We start from the raw sequence: 23,177 nt of genomic DNA on the forward strand, positions 1-23,177 counted from the left end.
GTTTTCCGGCGAACTCGACCATGGTCGAGTTAGTCGTTTTCCACCGGACTCGACCATGGTCGAATAGTCGGAACTCGGCGGACTCGACCATGGTGGCAGCGACTGGTGGTCACTTGATTTGAGATAATCATGTAATGAAAAAGAAGGCAATTTCACGACGCGGTTATATATCCATGTACCATGCACGATATATTTCTTTGCAAATGACGCAGTGATACTGTGACCGGTCACAAGTCACGATAGTCTACGCATGCGCAGAAAGCTACCGAAATTGCATGGGTTCCAAATTTATATACTTGATCTTAATTAAGTTTTATTATATTTCAATAGATCACGTAACTTTTAAAACCGCTACAATTGGTCATACTGGGCACAATGGTCACATTGGTCACATTGGTCACACTGGTCACACTGGTCACAATGGTTATCCAGGTAATTCGAGGTCAGTGGAAAAAAAAGATGGCAGGTTTGCATGAGTTTTCTGAACAAAATCAACACGATTTGGGTGCAGATCAAGAAGTCGCAGCTGTTCTTGGAGGCCGTTGTTTAGGTGAATATCATTTACTTAATAAATATGTTATCTTGCAAGTTTTGGGTAGATAAATTGTCAATATTAATGTCGAAAATTAACGATGATAGTTTGTTTACATCAGCTGTATAATTCTTCGACACGTGCTCATTGTTTTGAAATGTGGCAATTATTGTAAAGTAGATAAACATGTGTTTCTTTGTTTACCAGATGTTCCAGTACAACAGCATGCACGCTCGTCTTCAAGTAAGTCAAGCAAAAGTCGAGATTCTAACTGCAGTATGGAGAATATAAAGGTTTGAATACTTTATACTCTACTGTAGTGGAGTATACTCTACATATGGATATCTATGAAATACCTAGTAATCTCGAGTTATAAATATGAGACTATGAGTTTGGGTTTATATACAAAAGCTTCTATTTGTTCTGCACATAATTTTTTGTAATAATCAACACTGATTGAAATGTAGAAATAAATTGTAATACTTTGCTGCTCATTTGGTTTTGAAGTATTTTTTTATAATAGGATATTGTATTGTGTTTATACTGCAGATATGTATTTATTATTATTGTTTAGATTAAATGTGAAAGTGTGACTCCTGTGTCAGAAAGTAGCTATGATGGCGACACAGCGCATTGTGAGTTTGTATTGATTAAATTGATCATTAAATCTTAAAATATCGATCATATCATGAATTATCTTAATGATTTAATGTCATGACCTGGATGAATAAGTGATGATCTGTTTAATAGATCCATCCTTGCAGTTTTTGGCAGCTCAGGGTGAAGTTGTAAAAATCAAGGAAGAAATTGAGAGAGGTTGATATATGAACTGTAATAAAATTTGGATGCAAAGACACTCTGTACAATGAATCATCTTTTATTTAGGAATTGATGTTAATGCCATGGACAAGCAAGGTTTGACACCATTAATGTGGGCTGCTGCACACAGACAGGTAGCTAAGCTTTGGCGAAAACAACCGATGTTGGTCAGCACCATTGATTAAAATCTGATGTTTGGTTCATTATGTAGAAAGCTGCATCAAATTTGTTGCTAGAGAATCATGCTGACCCAAATAAAGAAGGTTTAGGGGGGGAAACTCCATTACTTTTTGCCTCAAGTCAAGGTCAAAGTGACATTATTGATCAGCTTTTGAGTCATGGAGCTAAAATCAACCATATTGATATGGTAATTTTCTTTCTTTTGAAATGACTTTGCATTTTGGTATATTCTAGCTGTAGCTTTCTTTTTTTAGCATCAAATTTTAATATTTTTCAGAATGGAGGGACAGCATTGATGTATGCAGTTTTTGGAGGTTTTCCAGAGATTGCTAAAAAGCTCTTAGGTTAGTGATAGTCTCGTGGAGTTCATGCATGACTTCGTTTATTGTGATGAGTTACGATACGATACGAATTAGTTTACTTATCTGTTGCGTACTGATGAAAAAAACAACGAATCAACCAGAACACTATTAGACTTAAATGTTGTAACTGGTTGTGTTTTATAGAATATGGTGCAGATATGACAATAAAAAATGAGAATGATGAAACATGTTACAGTTTAGCTTTAACCCTTGGAAATAAAGCTGGTAGGATTTTATTTTCTTTGTCAAGAAACTATTAAAGTGGGAAAGTAGAAGTCAAGTCAGTTCTGCACATTTGTTTACATATGGAGTTTTTTTCTCATTTAGCAGCATATTAGCTGGTGTGATAGATTTACTCTCATGTGGGTATCTTTGCAGTTAAAAAAGTGATGGAGGATTACCTTAGGGGGATATTGGAAAGCTCCAAGACATAGGTCACAATGATCACAATGGTGAAAAGATATAACTCAACGAGATTTCAGATGGCAGCTAAGCTTCACCAGCATTATTGGGTTGAATCTCTCACAAGAATACCTTACAAGAATATTGTATAAGCAGAGAAGACACCGAAAGAGTAAGATCGAAACTTCTTAACCACAAATGGAAGACAACATGGTCCTAACTGATGCTAGGACCAATAACAGGACCAAGACATCAAACTTGTTAGTCAACTGATAGTTTTTTACTAACATGGATATGGTCAGAACTCAGAGGACATCATAATTAAAGAGCTGAGGTTACCAACCTAACATCTCAGCAACATTTTTTAACAAAATTTTTTTCTGAATAGTCAATAAATATTACAAAAAATTATTACGCTCTGTTTATTCTATTAGCAAGAACCTTTGCGGTCATTGCAGACTACCCCAGGTGAAATTGGTATGCCCCTCCTAAATTACCATGGTCCCTTGTGTAACCAGTCAGGCAATTTTTATGCTAGATTCGGTCGGATGCAGATAAGCTGCCCCACCATACCAAATTTATTCCAGGGGGGGGGGCAGTCTAACTAGAGCAGCTTTGGTTATAAAATATTCATATAATATTCATATATGGTCCGGTCGCACTGTTATGAACCAAAGACTGTGGGCAATTGTTATACCACGGATATTTTACCCTAGGGTTATATTCCCCTGATCATCTTTTTACCCGGTATGAAATATGCAAGGTCGAATATCGTATGATCATGAATTAAGGAAAGAAAGAGGTGGTTCAAAAACCGGTCGATTATGTGAGAATTATCGCAAGATTTTTTAGGAAAGACAAAAAAAAATAACAACGATGAGTAATTTGCCAGTTGCCTCACGTCTTAAAGCACCTACAAGTAGGATAGCTAAGTCAGGAACGGCGAAATCTGAGGCAGTGACTGCGCCAAGAACAAGTGGTTTAAAGCCTCCTTCGTCTTCAGCTGAAACTCCTCAGAAAAGTGGACTAAAACAACCTCTTTTAAAACGATCTACTGGAGCAGCAGAAGCACAAAAGTCAGAGAAAAGAAGTGCTTTGCCAACTACAAATTCTACCGGGTTGTCAACACCACGGACTAAACAAAACGGCACGCAAAGTAAACTGAAATCTGGCATACAACCCAGAGGTGTTTCAAGTGAAACTACTCCTTTGAAACGAGACAGTTTAACACCACGGGATGGCTCAAGTACAAACTTAAAACGACAATCATCTAGCTCCCATAGTTCTTTAAGTAAGGAGTCACCGACTCCAAGTCCGATGCTTGCGAGAGAAAAAACACAAGAGTCTATAAAAGATGAAACTACTGGGATTTTATTTAAAGTTGGCGATCGTGTTTTAGTCGCTGGCTCGAAATCAGGGGTCATCGAATATTTAGGCGAAACAAAATTTGCAAAAGGCCTCTGGGCTGGAGTTAAACTTGACGAAGCTGGTGGTAAAAACGATGGATCTGTTGCAGGTGTTAGATATTTTGACTGCGAACCTTCACACGGTGTGTTTTCAAAGCCAAACAGGTTACATAAAATCAATATTGTGCCGAAAAATTCAACATCAGATCACGCGATTTTGGATGATTCTAGTACTTTAAAAATCGGTGATCAAGTCATTGTTAGCGGCACAAAAGTTGGAGTTTTAAGATATTTAGGACCAACTGAATTTGCCAAAGGCGAGTGGGCAGGCATTGAACTAGAAGAAGCTCTTGGGAAGAATGACGGGGCGGTTGCAGGAACGAGGTATAAATATATATTTGTTTCACAACTTGTGAACGGTTACACTTTTGTTTTTAGCCTCTTTAGAAATACTTCTTTAACTTGTTGGTTAGTCAATTTAAAAGAGATTACCCTTTAAACACTGTTTACACTATCTCTTAAGGATGAATTGTATAGTAATAGTCATTTATATAATATTTACTATGTGTGATAATAATTGGAATTCGAATATGACAAAGTGATACACTTTATGAAATGTACAAAGATTAAATATTGAATTGATATTTCAATATTTGCCAGTAGTGCTAATATTGTTAAACCCCCTGGTCAGGCAGTCTAGACTAAATGGTAGTTAAATATTAGTCCTACATGGGGCATGTTTATTGTAGAGACTTCATTGAGATTAAGATCACGTTTTATCAACCATAAATCATTATCATTTTCACATTAATTGTTCAACCAACAGTTGGAATTCCCTTTACTTAGACATTATTTATGACAGGAGTTTAGCTAGGGTTTATACTCTACCTGTCCAGTATTCATTAGTGGCTAAGTGCCAAAGGTAGGGGGGCTAGTTTGCTCCTTCAATATTACTGCAAAATTATGTAACCAAATTTTAGTTATATTAATAATGCATAGTATTTTGCAAGAACAGAGAAACCACATACTGTTTCCTCCAGTGTGTGCACTGATATCCAAGCAGATGCCACATTTGAACTAATAATGATAAATCTATTTAAGGTATTTTACATGCGAGATGAAATACGGATTGTTTGCACCCTCATCCAAAGTTACAAAATCGAAGAAAAAAGTCCTATCTAAGAAACCTTTAAGTTCTCCTGGTCCATCTCTTGACATTGCAGCTAAAATGGTGTTTAATAGGACATCTTCAATGAACTCAGATGTTTCTAACATAACATCAGTTTCTGCAGCGGCAGCACCACACCCTGGTTCACCAACAGAGAAGGTTGTGCCACAAACAAATGTAAGTTCTGTAAAATCTTGGAATTTGTTGTCATGGTGGCTGATTACTCTACCAATATACTAATTTCTCTAATGATTTTAGGAACTGGCCACTTCAAATGAGTCTCTTCATTCAGGTGTGAAAAAAACTCCTTCAAATTCTCAACAAGTGGCTGCATTACAGGTTTGTCTCTTGTTTATGATTATTGATGTCTGTCATCAAATAAAGAGTCTTTCTTTCAACAGTCATTTGTAAACTCATCATTTCAGAGTGCTCTTGAGGAAAGAGAAAGGGAAATCCACAAAATGTTGATGGAGAGAGAGCTTGAGAAAGATGAAAAACTGAAAGGATTTGAATCAAGTGGAAAGGTTATCCATTTCATTTCATTAATCTTCAGCCTCCAAACTCATTCAGTGGCTAAATAAACATTCTTCATTTGTTCCAGGGCAATGGCAATGAATTCAATGATAAGGTAATTAGTTATTAAGAACTAAGTAATTAGTGGTGATTATGGAAACTTAGAGTTTCATTCTTTCATTCCATCCACTTCTTCTCCAATTTATTTTTCGATGCTTACTATGTTGTTTAGTTGTTGAAAGAAAAAGACGAGATCATAAATGCATTAAAAGATAATCTCGCAAAGGCAACCAAAGAGAATTCTGAAACAAGAGCAAAACTTGATGAAGAAAAAAAGTAATGATGTTATACTTTTGCATGTAACTGGTTTGGTAGGGTATACATCCACTGCACATCCTAATAGTAATGTGGTGTTTGTTGTTTTATATTTCTTAGAAAATATGAAGATTTACAATTTATGTTGGAAGAAGAGAAAATTACTGACGATGAGTTAAAGGTAAACAGCCTTGTTATTATGACCCCTGCCACCTCAGCAATGAACTTCTTTCTATCATACTTACTCTATAGCCATACCATCTTTGGCCAACCATTTAAGTTCCCCCATCATCACAATGCCATAGCTTCCTTGCCCCCCATCCATACCCTCCTACAATCCTATTATATCCCAAGTCCCCCTCATTTCCCTGCCCCTTAAGATCCTATCACCACCTCACATGCCATCCTTGCTCCCAGTAGTCATCACTGAAAGATATCCTTTTCTTTCGTGTTTAAAATAGAATCATGTGAGACAGGATGAAGACAAGATCAAAGAGCTCTCAACACAATATGAAGAACGAAATATGAAGATCAAGGAATTACAAAAGGAACTGAGTGAAGTGCGTTCAGACAAACTGAGCAACGAAGCCAAGATGTTGGAACTGAGAGATCAACTGGCTGAGTCTAGAACAAGCTTTCAAAGTCTTAAAAAAAACATGGATACCGAAGTTGAAGGTAGAATGTCAATGTACTTACACTTCTTCATGAACTGTTTTCCCAAGAGATTGTCTAATGACATTTTTTTTCTGAGAACATCAACTGTGTTTACATAACTTTGATAGCACGGGCTAATTTCGGGCCAAAATGAAATCGAAGGTTACTTGAACCTTCGTATCTGATTTTTACGTTTAGAAAATGATCAGAACCAACAGCTGGAAACATCTTTAGAAATCGTGAAAAAAGAATTGTCGAAAACGAAGAAAATCTTGGGTGAAAAGGAAAACAAAGTAGATGAACTCGAGAGAAAGTTGACTGAACAAATGAATAAACATGAAGAAACGCAAGAACAGAATAAAAAAGAAATGAATCAGAAACTAACAGCTGCTGAGGTGAGGCGGGAGGATTTATGAAACTATTTGTTTCAATGAAGTTTCTTTCTTGGCTTTCTGTATACTTAGCCTAAATCTAGTTTAGTTCACAAATCCATCTGTTGTTTACCAGAATGAGAGAAAGAAAGTAATTGAAGATTACGAGTTGATGAAGGCTGAGAAAGAACGATACAACGAAGAACTCGTGAAAACCAAGCGAGAAAAAGCTGCAGTTGAAAGCAATCTTCAACTAAATGAAGAGAAACTTGAAGCTTCAGAGAAAAGATACAAAGATATAATGGAGGAAAATCTTCTTGCTTCAAATCAGAAAGATGAAGCTAGTAAAGTAAGGTTAAAGATTTATCACCTGACTTTGTATTGCCGGCGATTTTTCTTTGGCGATTAAATATAGTTTTGGAGAGAAATATAGTTTATTAATACCGGTTAATTTAAGATGGGTTTACAATCTACAAATCGGATTCAATGGTTTCTCTAGATTGCTGTTGTGAATCTGAAAACAAGAATCGCTGAACTGGAAGGCGAACTGCTGGAGTCAAAAACCAAAACCTCTCAACTCGAAAACAACATGGCGTTGGAAAACGACATAGCACAACAAAAAACAAAACAGCTTGAAAGCCTTCTGGCAAATACCAACAAATTACTGGTCGAGACCAAAGAAGACGCTAATAAGAAAACACAACTTGTAAATGATTTGGAAAACAAGTTGAATACTCAGTTAACACGGCAGAAAGAAATCGAGAAAGAAGTTGAGAGTTTGGTTAGTTGTTAGACGTTTACAGATGATAGAGCTATCCAGTATAAAATAACTATAAATAAAGTTAGTTTAGTTTAGGTTTCCTCCTGTAGTAACACTGGATCCTTACTGGACCTCTAGGAAGAACAGTTCAGAACTGATAGAGTTTAGCGGATTAGTCTACTAATTCAACGAATTCTCTTTGCTTTGTTAAAGGGTGAGGCAGATAAAAATTTAACGTTAATGAAAGAGGCTCATCGGTCCGAGGTCGATGCTTTGGAATCGAAAGTGGCTTCGCTCGCGAAAGATTTAAAAGACTTGCAAAATAAACAAAAAATACTGACTCAGGATCATCGGAATGAACTTACGTTGGTGGAAACTGCTAGAGACGACGAAGTCAACAAACTAAAAGAGAGAATGCATTCAAATGAGGTAGGTGTTAAATACCTTGTATTCTTTCATGTAAAGATTCGCTGAATCTTTGAATACTGGTTCTTTGTTTTTTTTTAGATTGAACGTGGTAACCTTGTAAAGGAATGTGAGACGTTGAAGTCTGACAAAAATAAAACGAAGGAAGAACTCGCAAAAATACAACAGGAACATAACACTATACAACAAAACAATAATACCTTATCACAGAAACTGAAAGATCTGTCAGAGAAATGCGAAGAACTGTCTAAAGCTAAGCTTGAAATTACGACAGAAAGAAATGATGCTATACAGGTAATGGATATCCTTTCCTTTCTTGCATCAATGTTGGAGCGCATCTTTATTGTTTGTCTATTTTGAATTTTTGCAGCTTTGCGAGGAGCAAGACCGACAACTGGAGGTATTCAAGGCTGACAACGATAAAATGACTTCTGAGAAACAATCTTTAACGAAAGATCGGGATAATCTTTTAGTGGAAATTATTTCTCTTGAGACGCAGGTATATGCATGTCTGACATGCTCAGGTAGAAATCTTCATCTTCACTGATGTCTGAATGATGAGAGAGGTACGAAATCGTGTACTTGGTGTCTTTGTAGATCGAGAATCTGAACTCGGATTCTAGCCAAAAACAGGGACAACAGCAGAAAGCGATGCAGTCAGAAATTGCCGCCTTAAAGTCTAAATTGTAAGTCCAACATTAATTGACCTGGTTCTTGGTTGAGGAAAACTATAGACACAGCTAACAACTATTGATACAGCTAACAACTATAGACACAGATAACAACTATTGATACAGCTAACTGATGGAGTAAGTGATGAATGAAATGATCTTCCATTATAGAGACGAAGTTAAGAAGCATAATGTTGAGAAGGTGAATACTTTAACCGAAGAGAAAGAAAATTTGGAAAATCTTCTTGCGAACAAAACTAACGAAATCAAGAGGTTACTTGGCGAACAATATAAAGTAAGCCGTTGTCAACATTTGCGTCTTATTTTCCCATATTTCTCATCGTTATCTTCCGCTTTTCAGATGCAAGAAAGATCGCAGCAGTTGGAGGGTCAAGTTAGCAATCTTAAAAAGAAAATGAGCGATGCTGCTGAAAAGTAATTCTTTTTAAAATCGATTTTTTAGCCACCTGAAGTAAACTAACGTCTTTCTAGTGTCCAGTGAGGATCATTTCTAGTTGAATACAGTGTTGCTATAAATGAAATCAAATAACTGCATTTTGCAGGACTGAATCAAACCTCAGTTACTCCTCTTACATCGACAATGTCATCGGTGGGTAAAATAACACGAAGTACAATGGTTTTTTTTCTTTTTTAGCGCTACGAACAAAACAGAGAACCTTAGCAACGAGATTCTGATTTTGAAAGATGATTTTGAGGAGGCGAAAGGCGCTCTCAAGCAGAAAGAAGATGAGATCAGACTTTACAAAGAACAGATTGAGAAGATGGGAAATGGAGAGTTTCCAAAATCCCCAATGGATGGGGATATTTTAGGTAATTCAGGGTATTTCTTTTGATATGCATGGATATAACAGGACACCACTGACGAAGAGCGTTGCTGGCTAGCTTCCAAGCGACTAGTTCAGATTGTATTGAGGAAGATTGTCGTATTTATCTTTACGTATATTACTTGAAACTTCTGTAGAAAATGCCTCAGCTCTGATGCTACGGTTACACGAAGCAGAATCCAAACTTGCTGTGGTTCAATCTGAAAAGGAATCTGCAGAGGAACAGGTATTTAGGAGCAAAGATTTAGATCTAATTGCTGGGAGGAGCTCAGTTTCAAGCGGAGATAACCAGTTACTAAACTATCTTAGTTTCATTAATAGTGCATGCAGTCCTATTTATCATCAAACTTAATCTTTTTTTTCTTCAGGTGGAGTTTTTGAATTCTATTATCGTCGATCTTCAGGTCAGCTGATATTTCATTGTGTTAAGTTCCCTCTCTGTAAGACGAGAGGACGTAGTCCAGTTAAATTATAGGTCATTACATTGACGAAAAATCTCGGCTGCAAGCGCAGTTATGGAAAGGAAAACCGGCCGCGTACAATGACTTCAGTTAAAGGAACGTAAGAAGTTTATATTTTCTCTAGAACAAAAATCAGAAAGCAAATCAAACCATTGCACTTTTGGAAGCTGGAGACGAAGCTATACTACTTCATGGTCTAGAGTCTGAAAGGTGCGGCCATTTTGTCTATAGTTTGTCCTTTGTAAAGACAGTATAAAATATAAAATGAAAGAAATTCGATACAACTTATAGCAATATATAGTTTCTCCTTATTGAGTCGCCAGGGTTGTGAATACTCGTATCTAATTTAGTGATGATGAGCTGATGGTAAAACCCAAGTATGCAATGCGAACATTTTGTGACATTTGTGATGTGTTTGACCAACATGAGACAGACGAATGTCCATTGCAAGAAGGTGGTGATGACAGTGGCGGAGTGCAACATCATGGTGACAGGAACCATGAGAGACCATACTGTGGTATATGTGAAGGTAAGTCATTGCATTTTAACAGATACAACCATACAACTTATGAGAAAGAAAGGTTTAATACAACAGAATGTTCCATCATGTTCTATATTCACTGTTTTGTCTAGTCTTTGGTCACTGGTCAGAGGACTGTAATGATGAACAGGTTAGTAAAAGTAGATATCTTTTTGTAAAAGTAGATATCTGTTCATTTTATTATTCTCTTTTAAACAATTTTCGTTTGTTTTAGACATTTTAAGAAGTCGAGATGCAAGAATTAGAATATTCCCCGAATATCTACACACAAATGTCGGGCTGTTTGGTATTTTATTTTTATAAAAATATAGTTAGAAATATGTAAATATAAACTATAGGACAATTGACAGGAACTATGAGAAGAGCTATGATATAATATTTGTATGAAAGATGACGCGGAACCGTCTCGAGTCCGACCGGCGACGACCCGAGACCGGACGTTCAGCGATGATATTGGATGTAATGAAGTTACCAATTTAATATCGAGAAGATGTTACATTCGTTGGTTTGAAACATGGATGTTATTATTTATTGCTTGCTTGGCCAGACAATATTATATTTGAACCTTATCCTGTGAAGTATATTCGCTTATAGTCTATCTATTTAACCAAGTTATCAAAAAATATATATAGTTTTTTATTGAATTACGGCGTTAATCTGTTTCACCATGCAGCTAGAGAATGAATAAACAAACAGATGCAGATCAAAACAGCGTGGACTCCAAGTCCTCTGATTCCAATCTGTTATGATGCCACCTGTGTCTTGTTGCAGGTTCAGTAGATGAAGATAGATTTCATTATTTCCTACTCTTGTGGCCGTAAATAACATAACAACAAGCTAAGAGTGATGTAAGAAAAATCAAAGAGTAAGCGACATATATGATGACATCCAGTTCTTTAAGTTTAGCCATCAGTTACGTTCTTACGGCCATCTTGGCCAGCCTTTTAACAACCTTGTTTATTGATTCAACTTTCCGTGAGGGTATTCTTGGTGGACGAACTCGTTTAAGAAGAGAGAGTTTACCTGTGAAGGTCGAAAAGGTGATTTTGAATAAAGCTGTGAAACTTGGAGCTTGCTGTCTGAACGGCTCCCCGCCGGCGTATCACTTCAGAAAAGGTATAAATTAGTTTCAAATGAAAGAATGTTGGTAAAAATCTAGCTGATTAATGAAGTGTGATTCTTTGAATTGCATTCTTTAACATGCGACTCTGTCTTTTGTGTAGGTTTTGGAAGTGGTGTTAAACGATGGGTAGTTTTTTTCTGCGGTGGTGCATGGTGTTATGACGAGGAGGCGTGTTATCAACGCAGTCATGGGCCCTACGGCTCAAGTTATAATATTGAATTCTCTGATGGTGGTATGTACTCAACTGATCCACAAATCAACCCCGATTTCTATAACTGGAATGCAGTGTTTGTTGCATACTGCGATGGATCATCTTTCACTGGGAAACGAGAAAACCCATTATATTTCATGGATAAACCTGTTTATTTTCGTGGCAAAGTGGTACTTGATGCGATCATACAAGACTTACTTGACAGGGGGATCGATACTGCGAGCGATGTACTGCTGACCGGCAGCTCCGCGGGCAGTCTTGCGGTTCTTATTCATGCTGATTATATCAAGAAGAGGTTGAATCCACACACTAAAGTCCGCGCTATTGCAGACAGCGGTTATTTCACCGATATACAAACACTGGCCGGTGTTAACAGGGTTCGGAAACAATTCAAACGAATGCTAATCACACATAATTCAACATCTGGCCTTCACAAAAAATGCGTGCAGCAAATGGCTGAATCAGAGCATTGGAAATGTTTGTTTCCAGAGTATTTCTTTCATCTTATTGAAACGCCGTTCTTTATTCTCCAGTCTGCCTACGATGTATGGCAAATTCCGAACAACCTTAATATTCTCTGCAACATACCAAGTTATCAAGATATGCTTTTGTACAAATCTTTGGGAAGACTTCTAGACTCCCCACCAGACACTCCGCGCAGGAGTAGTCACTCATCTCGGAAGAAAAGCCACACTACGACAGTGAATAGTCGCGCACATAAATCAAACACCATTCCAGGCAAAAAGACGTACTCTCTTACCAAGGTACCAGCATTAACTTATGATTTCCTCCCACGCGTCAATAATCGCGCAAAAACTCTTGCATTTGGAAGAAACGATTTGACAACTTCTCCAAACGCACCTGTCTGGCGCAGTCCAAAATGGAAGAAAAATTCATTCACGCCGCAAGTTTCGTATTGGAAGAATCCAAGGCCTTTGTATAATTCACATCAAAGAGATCCTGGAAACAGTTTTCTTAATGCGCGGCCTTTCTATACTCCAGTTACCTCTCAAGACCTCCGTCAACAGAGTCTTACTGACATGCAGAAAGTTCCGTTCCATAACCCACAACCGGCTCTATCGACTTTAGATTTATCTAGAGTTGATCGCACACGTTCGTACGGCCCCGTAAATGACGGGCGATTTAGGTTGAAAAGAGGCGCAAAAGGTGCGCAACGCGCTTCAACAAGTTTGCGCAAATCTGCGAAATATTTACAAAAGAAGGAGCTAAAGAAGTCGCGTCACAATCCTCCTGAAACTCGCGTCAAAGCAAATTATTATCAATGGCATTGGCAAGGTCTTTACAGTAAGCCCACAGCTTGCACTAGAGATGAAATAAAAGCCATCCTAGGCTTGCGAAAGTTGACATTGAAAGCACTGAAGCCTGTCTTGAAAAAAGCCAGCAGCGGCGTCTTTCTGTCCTCGTGTTTTGAACATACCCAAGCATCTTTCACAAATATTTGGAAGACAAATAAAATCAAGGGAAAATCTGTCCGAGACGCTATTTCTGAGTGGTATTTTGAGAAGCCTGGTAAACATGTACATATCGGCGAGGAATTCGAATTCAAGTCTTGTACGATGTGAGCATGCGTATATGTAAGCTTTTAATGTTCAAAGTTGACTGTTTGTTCATTTTGTAAGGTTGAAAACCAAAAACAATGGAATCTGTAATTTACAAATTTTGAAGGAACTGTTTTGTAGAATATTCAAAATTCGTTACATTTTTAATCTTCAAATTAAATGTATCGCGTGGAGAAACATTTTGTCAATTTATTCTGAGGGAAAACTCCTGCGCATGCCCCAAATTTTGGAAGTAAGCGGTGTTCATAGTTAGTGCATTCGACGGTAGTGGAGTCCATACCCCATAACCGCGCATCATTTTCAGTGAATTGTGGAAACGAGGCTATTGAATGGAGTAACAAATCTGTTGAAAAAAAAGTCTCTTCTTTCTTGTTCAAATTTCTCTCAATTTTCCCCATAAAATCCCGTGCAAAGCATGTCAGATTTCTTTGACAGTGAAGCTGAGGAATCTGGCGAAGATCTCGGCAGTGGTAGCGAAGATGATCAAGCAGAGGATGAGATATTAGCCCAGGAAGAACGTGAATCAGGCACCATTGACGATGCCAATGATATTATAAACGACGAGGAAAGTGAAGGAGGAGATGATGACGACGATGATGATGAAGGCGAGAGCTCTCGGAGTAGAAAGAGAAAAGGTTAGCCTACAATAAGGCTATGATATTTCACGATGAATATGTCTGGGTCGAATGAAATCTGAACAGAATTCAGTCAATATCATCGTTCTATTTTATTTATGTGATTTATACAAGTTGATTTGAAACTATATTGTTCCTTGAATACCATATTATCAGTGCAATACAACTGTGGCTGATGAAATCCAAGATACACAGGGGAGAAATTTCGAGACGAGACAAAATAATACTGATAAACAGTGAAATATTGTTTAGATAATATTCTTAATATTAAACGACTGTCCCAGTGTTTCAGGCACATGTGTCTGAGAAAATGACAATAATTAGCACCTGGTCATTTGTCTCTGTCTGATTCTTCAGATTAAACTTTACCACAGACAATCTGTCTAGGGAATATTCATTGAATTGCGTTGAGAACAATTCTGTTAATTTCAAGGATATTTCATTAGTATGAAACACATCATTCCTGGAGCCCTTGCAAATCAGTTTACAGTCCAGTTTAGGAGTGAATTATTTTTCATGACATATTGATGGGTTTTGCCGTAATTATTTTAGATTTTGATGATGCAGTTGATGAGGAGGATCTGGACCTGATTGAAGAGAATCTGGGAATCAATTTAGACAGAGTAAGTTTGCTACCAATTATATTTCAAAGCTTGTTATTTAAGATAATAATTTGGTCAGCAATTGCAGTAGTTTATGATGTTTCATTCTTGATTCTTTATTTTGAAAAGAAAAGATACAAACGTTTAAAGAAATTAAAGCCAATTGATTCGGATGAAGAAGATGACGATCGTGCCTCTGTTGGTGGCCACAGTGCTGATGAACGAGAAGCTTTGGCTCATGAGTTGTTCGAAGATGATGATTTGGAGCAATTACCTGTATGTACATTGATTCAAAATATGTCTTCTATGTCTTCATTAAACTAGAATATGCAGATAGTTCCCAGTTTAAAATACAAGTGACAGATGAATTTTGAAGACTAGAGCTCAGATACATGCATAGCTAGAACTAGGGTCAGGTTAAAGCTTCAGCCTACTTTAATTAATTCAATTACTATTGCAGAGAGCAGCATCTGTAACTCCAGCAGAACCAGTGGATGACCAGTATGCAGGTTTAGATGATTCAGAATCTGAAGGTATTTCAATAAATGGTTACAGCTGCAATTCTCCCTGGAATTGGTCAAGAAAAATCCCATACAAGGCTACCTCCCCTTTAGGTCTGTCAGATCACCTCCCCCCCTTGTTTTCACGGTTCTGAAAATTTAAAAACCCAATTTAAACATTTTAGGAGAAGATGATTTTATAGTTGATGATGAGAACCAACCTATGCGTGAAAAAACGAGAAAGAAAGGAGGCAAAGTTCAGGATAGGTAGCTGTATATTTCTTCCATTTACTTTCCTAAAACCTCTCAAATTAATATAGTGTATATAAACTCAACTGTTTAAAGTTGGGCACCACATGTACTGTATGTGATATGGAAAATATCTCCAAAATCATTTAGGGCCTTGCAAGAGGCTCAGGATATATTTGGCTTGGATTTCGACTATGGTGAGTTTGAGAAATTTGGACAGGAGGATTATTCAGAAGACGAAGAAGCAGATGAGTACGAAGAGGAATATAGTGATGATGATGGACAGTCGAGAAGAAAAGGAAAGAAAAAAGCATCCAAGAAAACCATCTTTGATGTAAGATATGATGAAAGTGTGTAGTTGATGTTTGTTGTTATCCAATCAAGTTCTTTCCATTAAGGTTTATGAACCAAGTGAGCTGGAAAAAATTCATCTAACTGATCGTGATAATGACATACGTATCACAGACATGCCCGAGCGATTTCAGGTAACTTTTGCTGGTCTTAGAGTTTGATGTGATGTGTCAGAAGTTGAAGATTTATTGTATTTGCCACATGAGATTACCATGGAGTGGAGTGGGTCAATTCTGGGTTTTTCTTATACTTTATTTTACTTTTTTCCAGTTACGGGAAATTCCAACAAAGCCTGCTGAAGATGGTGAGTTAGATGATGAAGCAGAGTGGATATACAGACAAGCGTTTATGACAATGCCCATTTCAAACCAAGTATGTTTTGTACATGTGTCTTTTATCTCTGTGACTGAGGTTTCATTCCTGCAATATGCAGTTGTCTGATTATAATTTCACCTCAGGACTTTCAAGATGGTGATAAACTTATACAGTCGACAGTCACGAAGCCGCCCACAGCAATTCCAAAGATTCGTGAAGCTCTCAGCCTCATGAGAAATCATTTCTTTGAGGTAAACTTGAAATCAAGCTGTCCTGCATGAATACTTTCTTAGGCCCCATGTTAGACTTTTAGTAAATCAGATATATTTAGTCGTTTATTTTTGAATAATTCAGGTGCCTTTTATTGCGTATTATCGCAAAGAATATGTTGAACCAGAGCTTAAAATTGAAGATTTATGGCGAGTTTGGCAGTTTGATGAAAAGGTTAGTTCAGGTTTTTGTTCAAACATAAATCATATCAGAAACATGCTCACGTTCATTTATAATTTTCAGTGGTGTCAGTTGAATACAAGAAAAAAGAATTTGAAACGATTGTTTGAACAAATGCAAACCTTCCAGTACAACAAATTGAAAGAAGATCCTGATAAACCTTTAGATGAAGACGAACGTATCTTGGAACACGATGATATTGAAAAGTAAGGAAGGAGTTAGAATTATCAAGATAAACGACCTTGAAGTTCTTAATGGGAATTTGGTGAAAACATACGTATTCTGTAAATGATAGCTTTTAGACCAGGCTTCCTCATTCTCCAAGAGCTGCGCGTCTTATTCTGTTTGATAACATCATTTTATTCCAGGCTGGAGGCGGTACAAACAATGGAGGAACTACGAGATGTCTACTCTCACTTCATGTTATATTACGGTCACGAGATTCCCGCCATGAGACTGGCAAAGAAGAAGAAACCGCAAGAAGATGGGGAAAAAAATGACGATGACGAAGAAACACAAGATGAAGAAACAGGAGAAAGACTTAAGATGCCAAAGAGAAGAGATTTGTACACGATCTGTCGAGATGCAGGTAGAAAACGTCTCTGGAAGATCATCTCTTATTGATCCAGTGTTACTACAGGAGGAAACCTAAACTAAACTAACTTTATTTATACTGGATAGCTCTATCAGTTCTAAACTGTTCTTCCTAGAGGTCCAGTAAGGATCATCTCTTATTGATCCATTGTTTTTGTATTTCAGGTCTTGGCGGTTTTGCTAAAAAGTTTGGTCTGACACCGGAACAGTTCGGGGAGAATTTACGTGATAATTATCAACGACACGAGACCGAGCAATATCCCATGGAGCCTGGGGAGGCGGCTGAAGAGCATCTCTCCAGTATGTTCCCGACTACTGAGACAGTATTGGAGGGAACACGTCACATGGTTGCCATGCAGATTGCACGTGATCCACTCGTGAGACAATGCATTCGACAGATATTCAGTGAACGAGCTAAAATTAACATAACACCGACTAAGAAAGGAAAGAAGGTAAGGGGGGGGCGGAATTCTGGCGGGAAAAGTTAGCTAGTTGATAGCAAATCTCGTTTTGACTGTATTGGATATTAGTTCGTCAATTCATTGTGATATTTTGTTATTTACTATTCGATATTGTGTTTTGCTATAACAGCCATGCCCTGCTGGCTTAGTTTTTTTTCAATTTTTTCAGGACATTGATAAAGATCACGAGTATTACCCGTTCAAATACGTCAAAGATAAGCCGGTCGCTGATTTGAAGGGAGAAATGTTTCTGCAGGTGCATAAAGCCAAGGAAGAGGGATATATTGAACTGAAGATTGGGATTGATATGGGACAAGGGTGAGCATACAGGGATAGCGTAAGCATGCAGGGACATAGGTTAGCATTTGGCAACAAGGTTGAACATATAAGGACAACGGTGACCATAAGCATTAATGAAAAACGTAATCTGGTATTTGAAATGTTATAATTTGAAATTGTGACTAAGACGATGTTTGAATTAAAATTATTGTTATCTTCTTAGATTTCATTCTTATTACGATGAAGCAAAGCAGTTGTACTACAGAGTACGTTTATTATCGTGTTCATATTAATTTCAAATGTAAAAATTTCACAAAGCTAAAACCATCTTTTCTTCTTACCCAGGATGAGTTTAGTAACCTCGTCCAGATGTGGAATGCACAGCGAACCCAAGCCTTGTATCGAACATTCTATCAAATGTTGTATCCATTATTTGCAAAAGAACTTGAAGAGAAACTATTACAAGAAGCTAAAGACTTTGTTATCAAGGTATAATTGAGGGAAATCTACACCCTTTAGCTCTGGTTTAAGATATACTTTCAGGCAGTTCAGGCACCAACTAAGGCAGGGTACTGTATGATGCTATTCTTTATATCATTTGATCCGCTTCTGTGTTTTCTAGAGTGCGTGTCGTCGGTTGTATTCCCTTGTAGAAGTCGCGCCTTACCAAGCTGAGCAACATGATGACGAAGAATATGATATGTACTCTGGTCCCCAGGGCCTACGCGTACTCTCCGTGGCTGTGCCTTCAGACCCGCAGACGCCAGTGTTCTTTGTGATGTTGAACGGCGGCGGACAAGTTGGAGACTTTCTTAAACTCAGCTTCATCATGAAGAAAAGAAATTCAAACAGAGCTAAAGAACGAGAGAAGAAGGTCGGTTATTACAAAACTGACTTTATTTTATACTGAATGGTTCTATCAGTTCTAAACTGTTCTTTCTAGAGGATCATTTCTTATTGATCCAGTGTTAGTTACTACAGGAGGAAACCTAAACGTTAACGTCTTTTCAACAGGAAGAAGATTTAGAAACATTGAAACAGTTTGTCCTAAAGAAACGTCCTCATGTCGTTGCCGTGGCGACGGGCAGTCGTGATTCTCAAAGCATTCTTGAAGACATCAAACTTTCCATGAGAGAACTTGAGCAGGAAAATCAAATTGCGCCAATAAATGTGGAGTTAGTTGACCATGAAGTTGCTGAGATATTTGAAAAATCTCCCAGAGCTGAGGTACACTCATCCATTCATGTTAAAGATTTGATTTGATGAACAGATTCGATTGCATCCAGCGCAGAGTACATTGTACTTATATACGTATTAATGAGGTGTTTCCTTTTTGTTTTGTTTTTCTCGTTAGACGGAGTTTCGTGAATATCCAGCCATTTTAAGACGAGCAATCTCAGTTGGTCGGCGCATTCAAGATCCTGTTGCAGAGTTCTCCAGTTTGTGTATCGACGAGGAGGAATTATTGTGTTTAAGACTTCATCCAAGACAGGTTTGTGTGTTCATTGTTTCTAGAAAGTCAAACAAGTGCTGTTAGAGGTTAATCGTCTTGTTCAACTTTATCTGTTCCCACAGAATCTCATCCCTACAGAAGAGCTGCTGAAGTCATTACGAACGGTCTTTGTGACCGTGGTGAATGAAGTTGGCGTGGATCCAAACAGGGTGATGGACTTCCCCCATACGTCGGGTTTGATTCAGTTTGTCTGTGGCTTAGGTCCGAGGAAGGGTTCTGCTCTGATCAAGGTGTGTTGACAGTCATCATTTCAGTTCATCTTCCTGCATTGTATCGCTAAGCCAGGGTCTTATTTTTATGTCACAATTGTTTTGTTTTCAGAGCTTACGTCAGCAAAGCAGCAAACTCGAGAACCGATCCCAGCTTGTGACCGTCTGCGGCATGGGACCGAAAGGCTTTTTAAACACGGCTGGATTCATCAAGATCGACACGTCATCGTTGAATGAGAATACAGTTAATTATATAGAGGTCTTAGACGGGTCAAGAATTCACCCTGAAACGTACGAGTGGGCAAGAAAGATGGCGGTTGATGCCTTGGAGTATGATGAGGTGAGATGCTTCTTCATCATTTTTCTTCATTCAGAGCATAACATTATTCCTGGCATCACTCCAGTTCAAGGTAGTCTGTGGTTCTCTTGGATGGGTGGTTGTTGCAAGCGAACCCCCTCCCTCCACCCGGGTAAACCTCGAACTTTACCTTGTTTAGACAAACGAGGATTCTAATCCATCAGCTGCTCTTGAGGAAATCTTGGAGAGTCCTGAGCGTCTCAAAGATCTGGATTTAGACGCATTTGCTGAAGAGCTTGAACGGCAGGGGTATGGAAACAAGCGAACAACTCTCTATGATATCCGTGATGAGTTGTTTGGCCGCTATAAAGATCGGCGGCCGCCGTATCGGGAAATCTCCGTGGAGGACCGTTTCCGATTGCTGACCGGAGAAACGAAAGAGACGCTGCATTACGGGAAGTTGGTCACGTGTGTTGTGACGGGATTTGCGTATAGGAAACCGAACCGAGAAAGACTGGATAATGCTGACCCCGTGAAAGACGATGATACTGGCCTTTGGCAGTGTCCATTCTGCACAAATAATACCTTCGGTGATCTGAGCGAGGTATATCTCATCAAACATTTAATGCTGGGTAGCTCTACGAATCCATCTCTTGTTGATCCAGTTTTATTACAGGAGGAAACCTAAACTAAACCAGTTTTATTTTGCCTGATATTGAGACCACAAACATAATAATTCATGCATTTTTACCCAGGTGTGGACTCATTTTGATAATGGCAGTTGCCCCGGACAGATTGTTGGTGTTAGAACGCGACTTGAAAATGGTATTAATGGTTTCATTCCGACAAAAATGATTAGTGACAAACACATTAAATCCCCACAAGACAGAGTGAAGGTAAAGGAAAACATTAAATAAACCGTTTTTCTGTTGATTTGGTCGCAACCGATCTAATAAACCTTGTTTCTAGGTTGGTTTAATGGTTCATTGTCGCGTGACAAATATAAATGTGGAGAGATTCCAGGTCGACCTGACGTGTAGATCCTCAGATCTTGAAGACAGAGATGGGAAATACGGGTAAGTGATTTGAAACCAGAGAACTAAACGGAAAAACGTTTCTTGGTGAGAACCATGATGTCTGTTTATTTTCAGTCGCCTCAAAGATACATATTTTGATCAACCAGCTGAAGATCGAGATAAAAAGGCTGTGAAAGACGCGCAGAAAAAAGCAAACAGACCGAGTAAGATTTCTCGATTTATTTCAACTGTTTTGCCAAAGAGTCGTTCCTCATCATATTCTGGATATTTTCATGCAACTTAGGCTACATAAAGAGGGTGATCGTTCATCCTGCATTTCAAAACATCGCGTTTAAAGATGCTGAAAAGAAACTATCTGGAATGGAGCAGGGAGAGTGCATCGTTAGACCCAGCAGTAAGGTCTGTATGCATGCTGGTAGCTATAAAACTTGGTTAGTTTGGAGATTTGAAGTCCCATCCAACGACTCTCATGCTGTCTAAACATTTTACTACGTGATTTACTCGCAGGGTTCAGATCATCTGACGGTCACATGGAAGGTTGACGAGGGAATATATCAACACATTGATATTAAAGAACAAGGAAAACACAATGCCTTCAGTTTAGGAAAATCGCTTTGGATTGAAAATGAGGTGGAGTAACAATCCAATCCTGTGACTTGAAACCGCTTGATTCAACAGTTGTTTCATCAGATTTTTGCTTGCATATCTTTCATTTAGGAATTCGAGGACTTGGATGAAATCATAGCTCGTCATATTCAACCAATGTCGTCGTTTGCGCGAGATATTCTCTCCCACAAATACTACAAAGACACGGAGGGTGGAAACAGAACAACCATGCAGGAAATCTTAAAAACTGAAAAAACAAAGGCTCCAAAACGCATCCCGTATTTCTTGTCTTCCACAAAAGAATGTCCGGGCAAGTTTCTCCTGGGTTATATGCCCCGTACTAAACCTCGTATAGAATACGTTTCAGTGACTCCTGATGGCTTCAAGTATCGAGGTCGCATTCATGCAACATTAAACGCTCTTTTTAAATGGTTCAAGGAACATTTCAGAGATCCTATCCCAGGTTTGTATGTATAAATAACTAACAGCTTCCTAATGAAGTATTTAGTGTTAATTAGGTACTAATTATCTAACTAATTGCCATTGTTTCAGGTGTGTCGCCTCGTCAGCGATCATCAGGTGCCACAGACAATACCCCCTACACCCCGGCGGATTTTACTCCTGCACGAGATTCAACCCCACGAGGTTCGACCCCACGGAACGCTACCCCGCAAGTAGACCCATCAAAAATCATGCCTCATCTTCGTCAACCGTTCCCGGGGGGTGTCCTCAAAGATCAACAAATGATAACGAACTTGACCGCAGCCGTTGCTCAACAGAGCCCGCAAACTTCGCGGGGACAATATCAGCAGTTTGGTTATACACAACAATTCCCACAACAATTTCAACAACCCACGTACTCGAGATAGTACTGGGAATAGTCTTGTGTCGATCGCGTGTTAGGCTTTGTGAAAGAATGTCCTGGAACTAGTTGGAAGCTGAAGATTGCGTGTGTTTGTGGGTAATTATTTTATGTTTCACCTACAAAAATGCCGAGTTCTCTTTGTTTCCAGTACCTCACCTTATCACCATCTCCATGACGTCGGCGTTTTCGCGGTTGAAACAGGAAATAATAACCTGTCCTTGTAAAAGAATGTTTCCAGAGATCTGTTCCCACGAACCAATTTTGTCTGAACCAATTTTGAACGAATCCAATACTCTTCTGACGTATAACATTGGCTGGCATTACTCCATTTTCTTCCCATATATCTGTGACATTAAAAGACAACACACCACAAAACATTCATCAGAAGTGAATTGGATTCGACAGAATTGGAAACTTGCCACTGTCCTACGGTAGAAAAACTGCAGATAACATCACACTGATGTTCTCATAGAAATGTTCAGTCAAGTTTGCTGGGAGTTGATACATGATTTAGCTCAGCTTTCTTGGCTCCAGTAAGTTGAACTAAATCAGCTGTGCTGTAAAACTTACCCAATGCTAAAAATAATAAGTCAATGTAGTTGTTATAAGAACTCATTAGTCATTAAGGAGCACAATATGCCAAGCCAAACCTATGTAAAAAAAAGGTAAAAATCGCACTGGCAAAAAAATCCTGCTTTTATCCATCGTGTTTTCAAAGTCTTATGTCGAGTGACTGGAGTCGTGTATTAAATGGTAGTTATTTAGGCTGTTAAAGCTTCTAATAATTGGTGAAATAAGTTTTGTATGTATGTATTTGGTTATTGTGAAATAAATGTATATGTTTTCTCAACTTGTTAGTAAATAACTGATTTC

General features: G+C 38.2%; 4 protein-coding genes across 7 annotated transcripts; all 4 read left to right on the plus strand.

Moving 5' to 3' along the window:
• Nucleotides 1-395: 395 nt before the first annotated feature.
• On the plus strand, nt 396-2,669 carry LOC114523709 (ankyrin repeat family A protein 2-like). Of its 3 annotated transcripts, none has more exons than XM_028544721.1 (9): nt 396-550; nt 740-825; nt 1,107-1,167; nt 1,283-1,348; nt 1,418-1,485; nt 1,563-1,718; nt 1,809-1,875; nt 2,038-2,118; nt 2,221-2,306. In XM_028544721.1, the coding sequence occupies exons 1-9, from the start codon at nt 421-423 to the stop codon at nt 2,229-2,231; spliced, it is 726 nt and encodes a 241-aa protein (XP_028400522.1). In that variant the 5' UTR covers nt 396-420; the 3' UTR covers nt 2,232-2,306. The 3 variants fall into 3 exon arrangements, with proteins under 3 accessions (XP_028400522.1, XP_028400520.1, XP_028400523.1); XM_028544719.1 differs by having other exon boundaries at nt 401-550; nt 2,272-2,669; XM_028544722.1 differs by having other exon boundaries at nt 403-550; nt 740-775; nt 2,272-2,669.
• Nucleotides 2,670-3,081: 412 nt separating this feature from the next.
• On the plus strand, nt 3,082-11,034 carry LOC114523737 (CAP-Gly domain-containing linker protein 1-like). 2 transcript variants are annotated; one of them, XM_028544764.1, is made up of 24 exons: nt 3,082-4,085; nt 4,803-5,046; nt 5,128-5,208; nt 5,295-5,393; nt 5,471-5,497; nt 5,615-5,718; nt 5,818-5,878; nt 6,159-6,372; nt 6,550-6,746; nt 6,859-7,071; nt 7,222-7,503; nt 7,696-7,911; nt 7,990-8,202; nt 8,279-8,407; nt 8,506-8,594; nt 8,751-8,874; nt 8,941-9,014; nt 9,235-9,410; nt 9,562-9,650; nt 9,793-9,828; nt 10,010-10,095; nt 10,236-10,414; nt 10,519-10,556; nt 10,641-11,034. In XM_028544764.1, exons 1-24 carry the CDS (start codon nt 3,172-3,174, stop codon nt 10,647-10,649), a joined length of 3,894 nt encoding a protein of 1,297 aa, XP_028400565.1. In that variant the 5' UTR covers nt 3,082-3,171; the 3' UTR covers nt 10,650-11,034. The 2 variants fall into 2 exon arrangements, with proteins under 2 accessions (XP_028400565.1, XP_028400566.1); XM_028544765.1 differs by having other exon boundaries at nt 10,022-10,095.
• A 142-nt stretch (nt 11,035-11,176) lies between these two features.
• On the plus strand, nt 11,177-13,506 carry LOC114523707. Its single transcript, XM_028544717.1, has 2 exons — nt 11,177-11,542; nt 11,650-13,506. Exons 1-2 carry the CDS (start codon nt 11,305-11,307, stop codon nt 13,341-13,343), a joined length of 1,932 nt encoding a protein of 643 aa, XP_028400518.1. The 5' UTR covers nt 11,177-11,304; the 3' UTR covers nt 13,344-13,506.
• Nucleotides 13,507-13,647: 141 nt separating this feature from the next.
• On the plus strand, nt 13,648-23,138 carry LOC114523534 (transcription elongation factor SPT6-like). The gene is made up of 29 exons (XM_028544493.1): nt 13,648-13,975; nt 14,528-14,598; nt 14,707-14,853; nt 15,038-15,110; nt 15,263-15,344; nt 15,477-15,660; nt 15,725-15,811; nt 15,948-16,049; nt 16,136-16,243; nt 16,347-16,436; nt 16,506-16,648; nt 16,811-17,031; nt 17,202-17,488; nt 17,667-17,815; nt 18,000-18,042; nt 18,122-18,265; nt 18,399-18,650; nt 18,791-19,003; nt 19,131-19,268; nt 19,352-19,519; nt 19,611-19,838; nt 19,996-20,400; nt 20,552-20,692; nt 20,766-20,872; nt 20,948-21,036; nt 21,117-21,232; nt 21,341-21,463; nt 21,551-21,902; nt 21,992-23,138. The coding sequence occupies exons 1-29, from the start codon at nt 13,756-13,758 to the stop codon at nt 22,306-22,308; spliced, it is 4,800 nt and encodes a 1,599-aa protein (XP_028400294.1). The 5' UTR covers nt 13,648-13,755; the 3' UTR covers nt 22,309-23,138.
• Nucleotides 23,139-23,177: the final 39 nt, after the last annotated feature.

The sequence above is a fragment of the Dendronephthya gigantea genome, unplaced genomic scaffold, assembly GCF_004324835.1.
Source record: "Dendronephthya gigantea isolate DGI-Jeju-01 unplaced genomic scaffold, DenGig_1.0 000028F, whole genome shotgun sequence".
In the NCBI taxonomy this organism is placed as follows: domain Eukaryota; kingdom Metazoa; phylum Cnidaria; class Anthozoa; order Malacalcyonacea; family Nephtheidae; genus Dendronephthya; species Dendronephthya gigantea.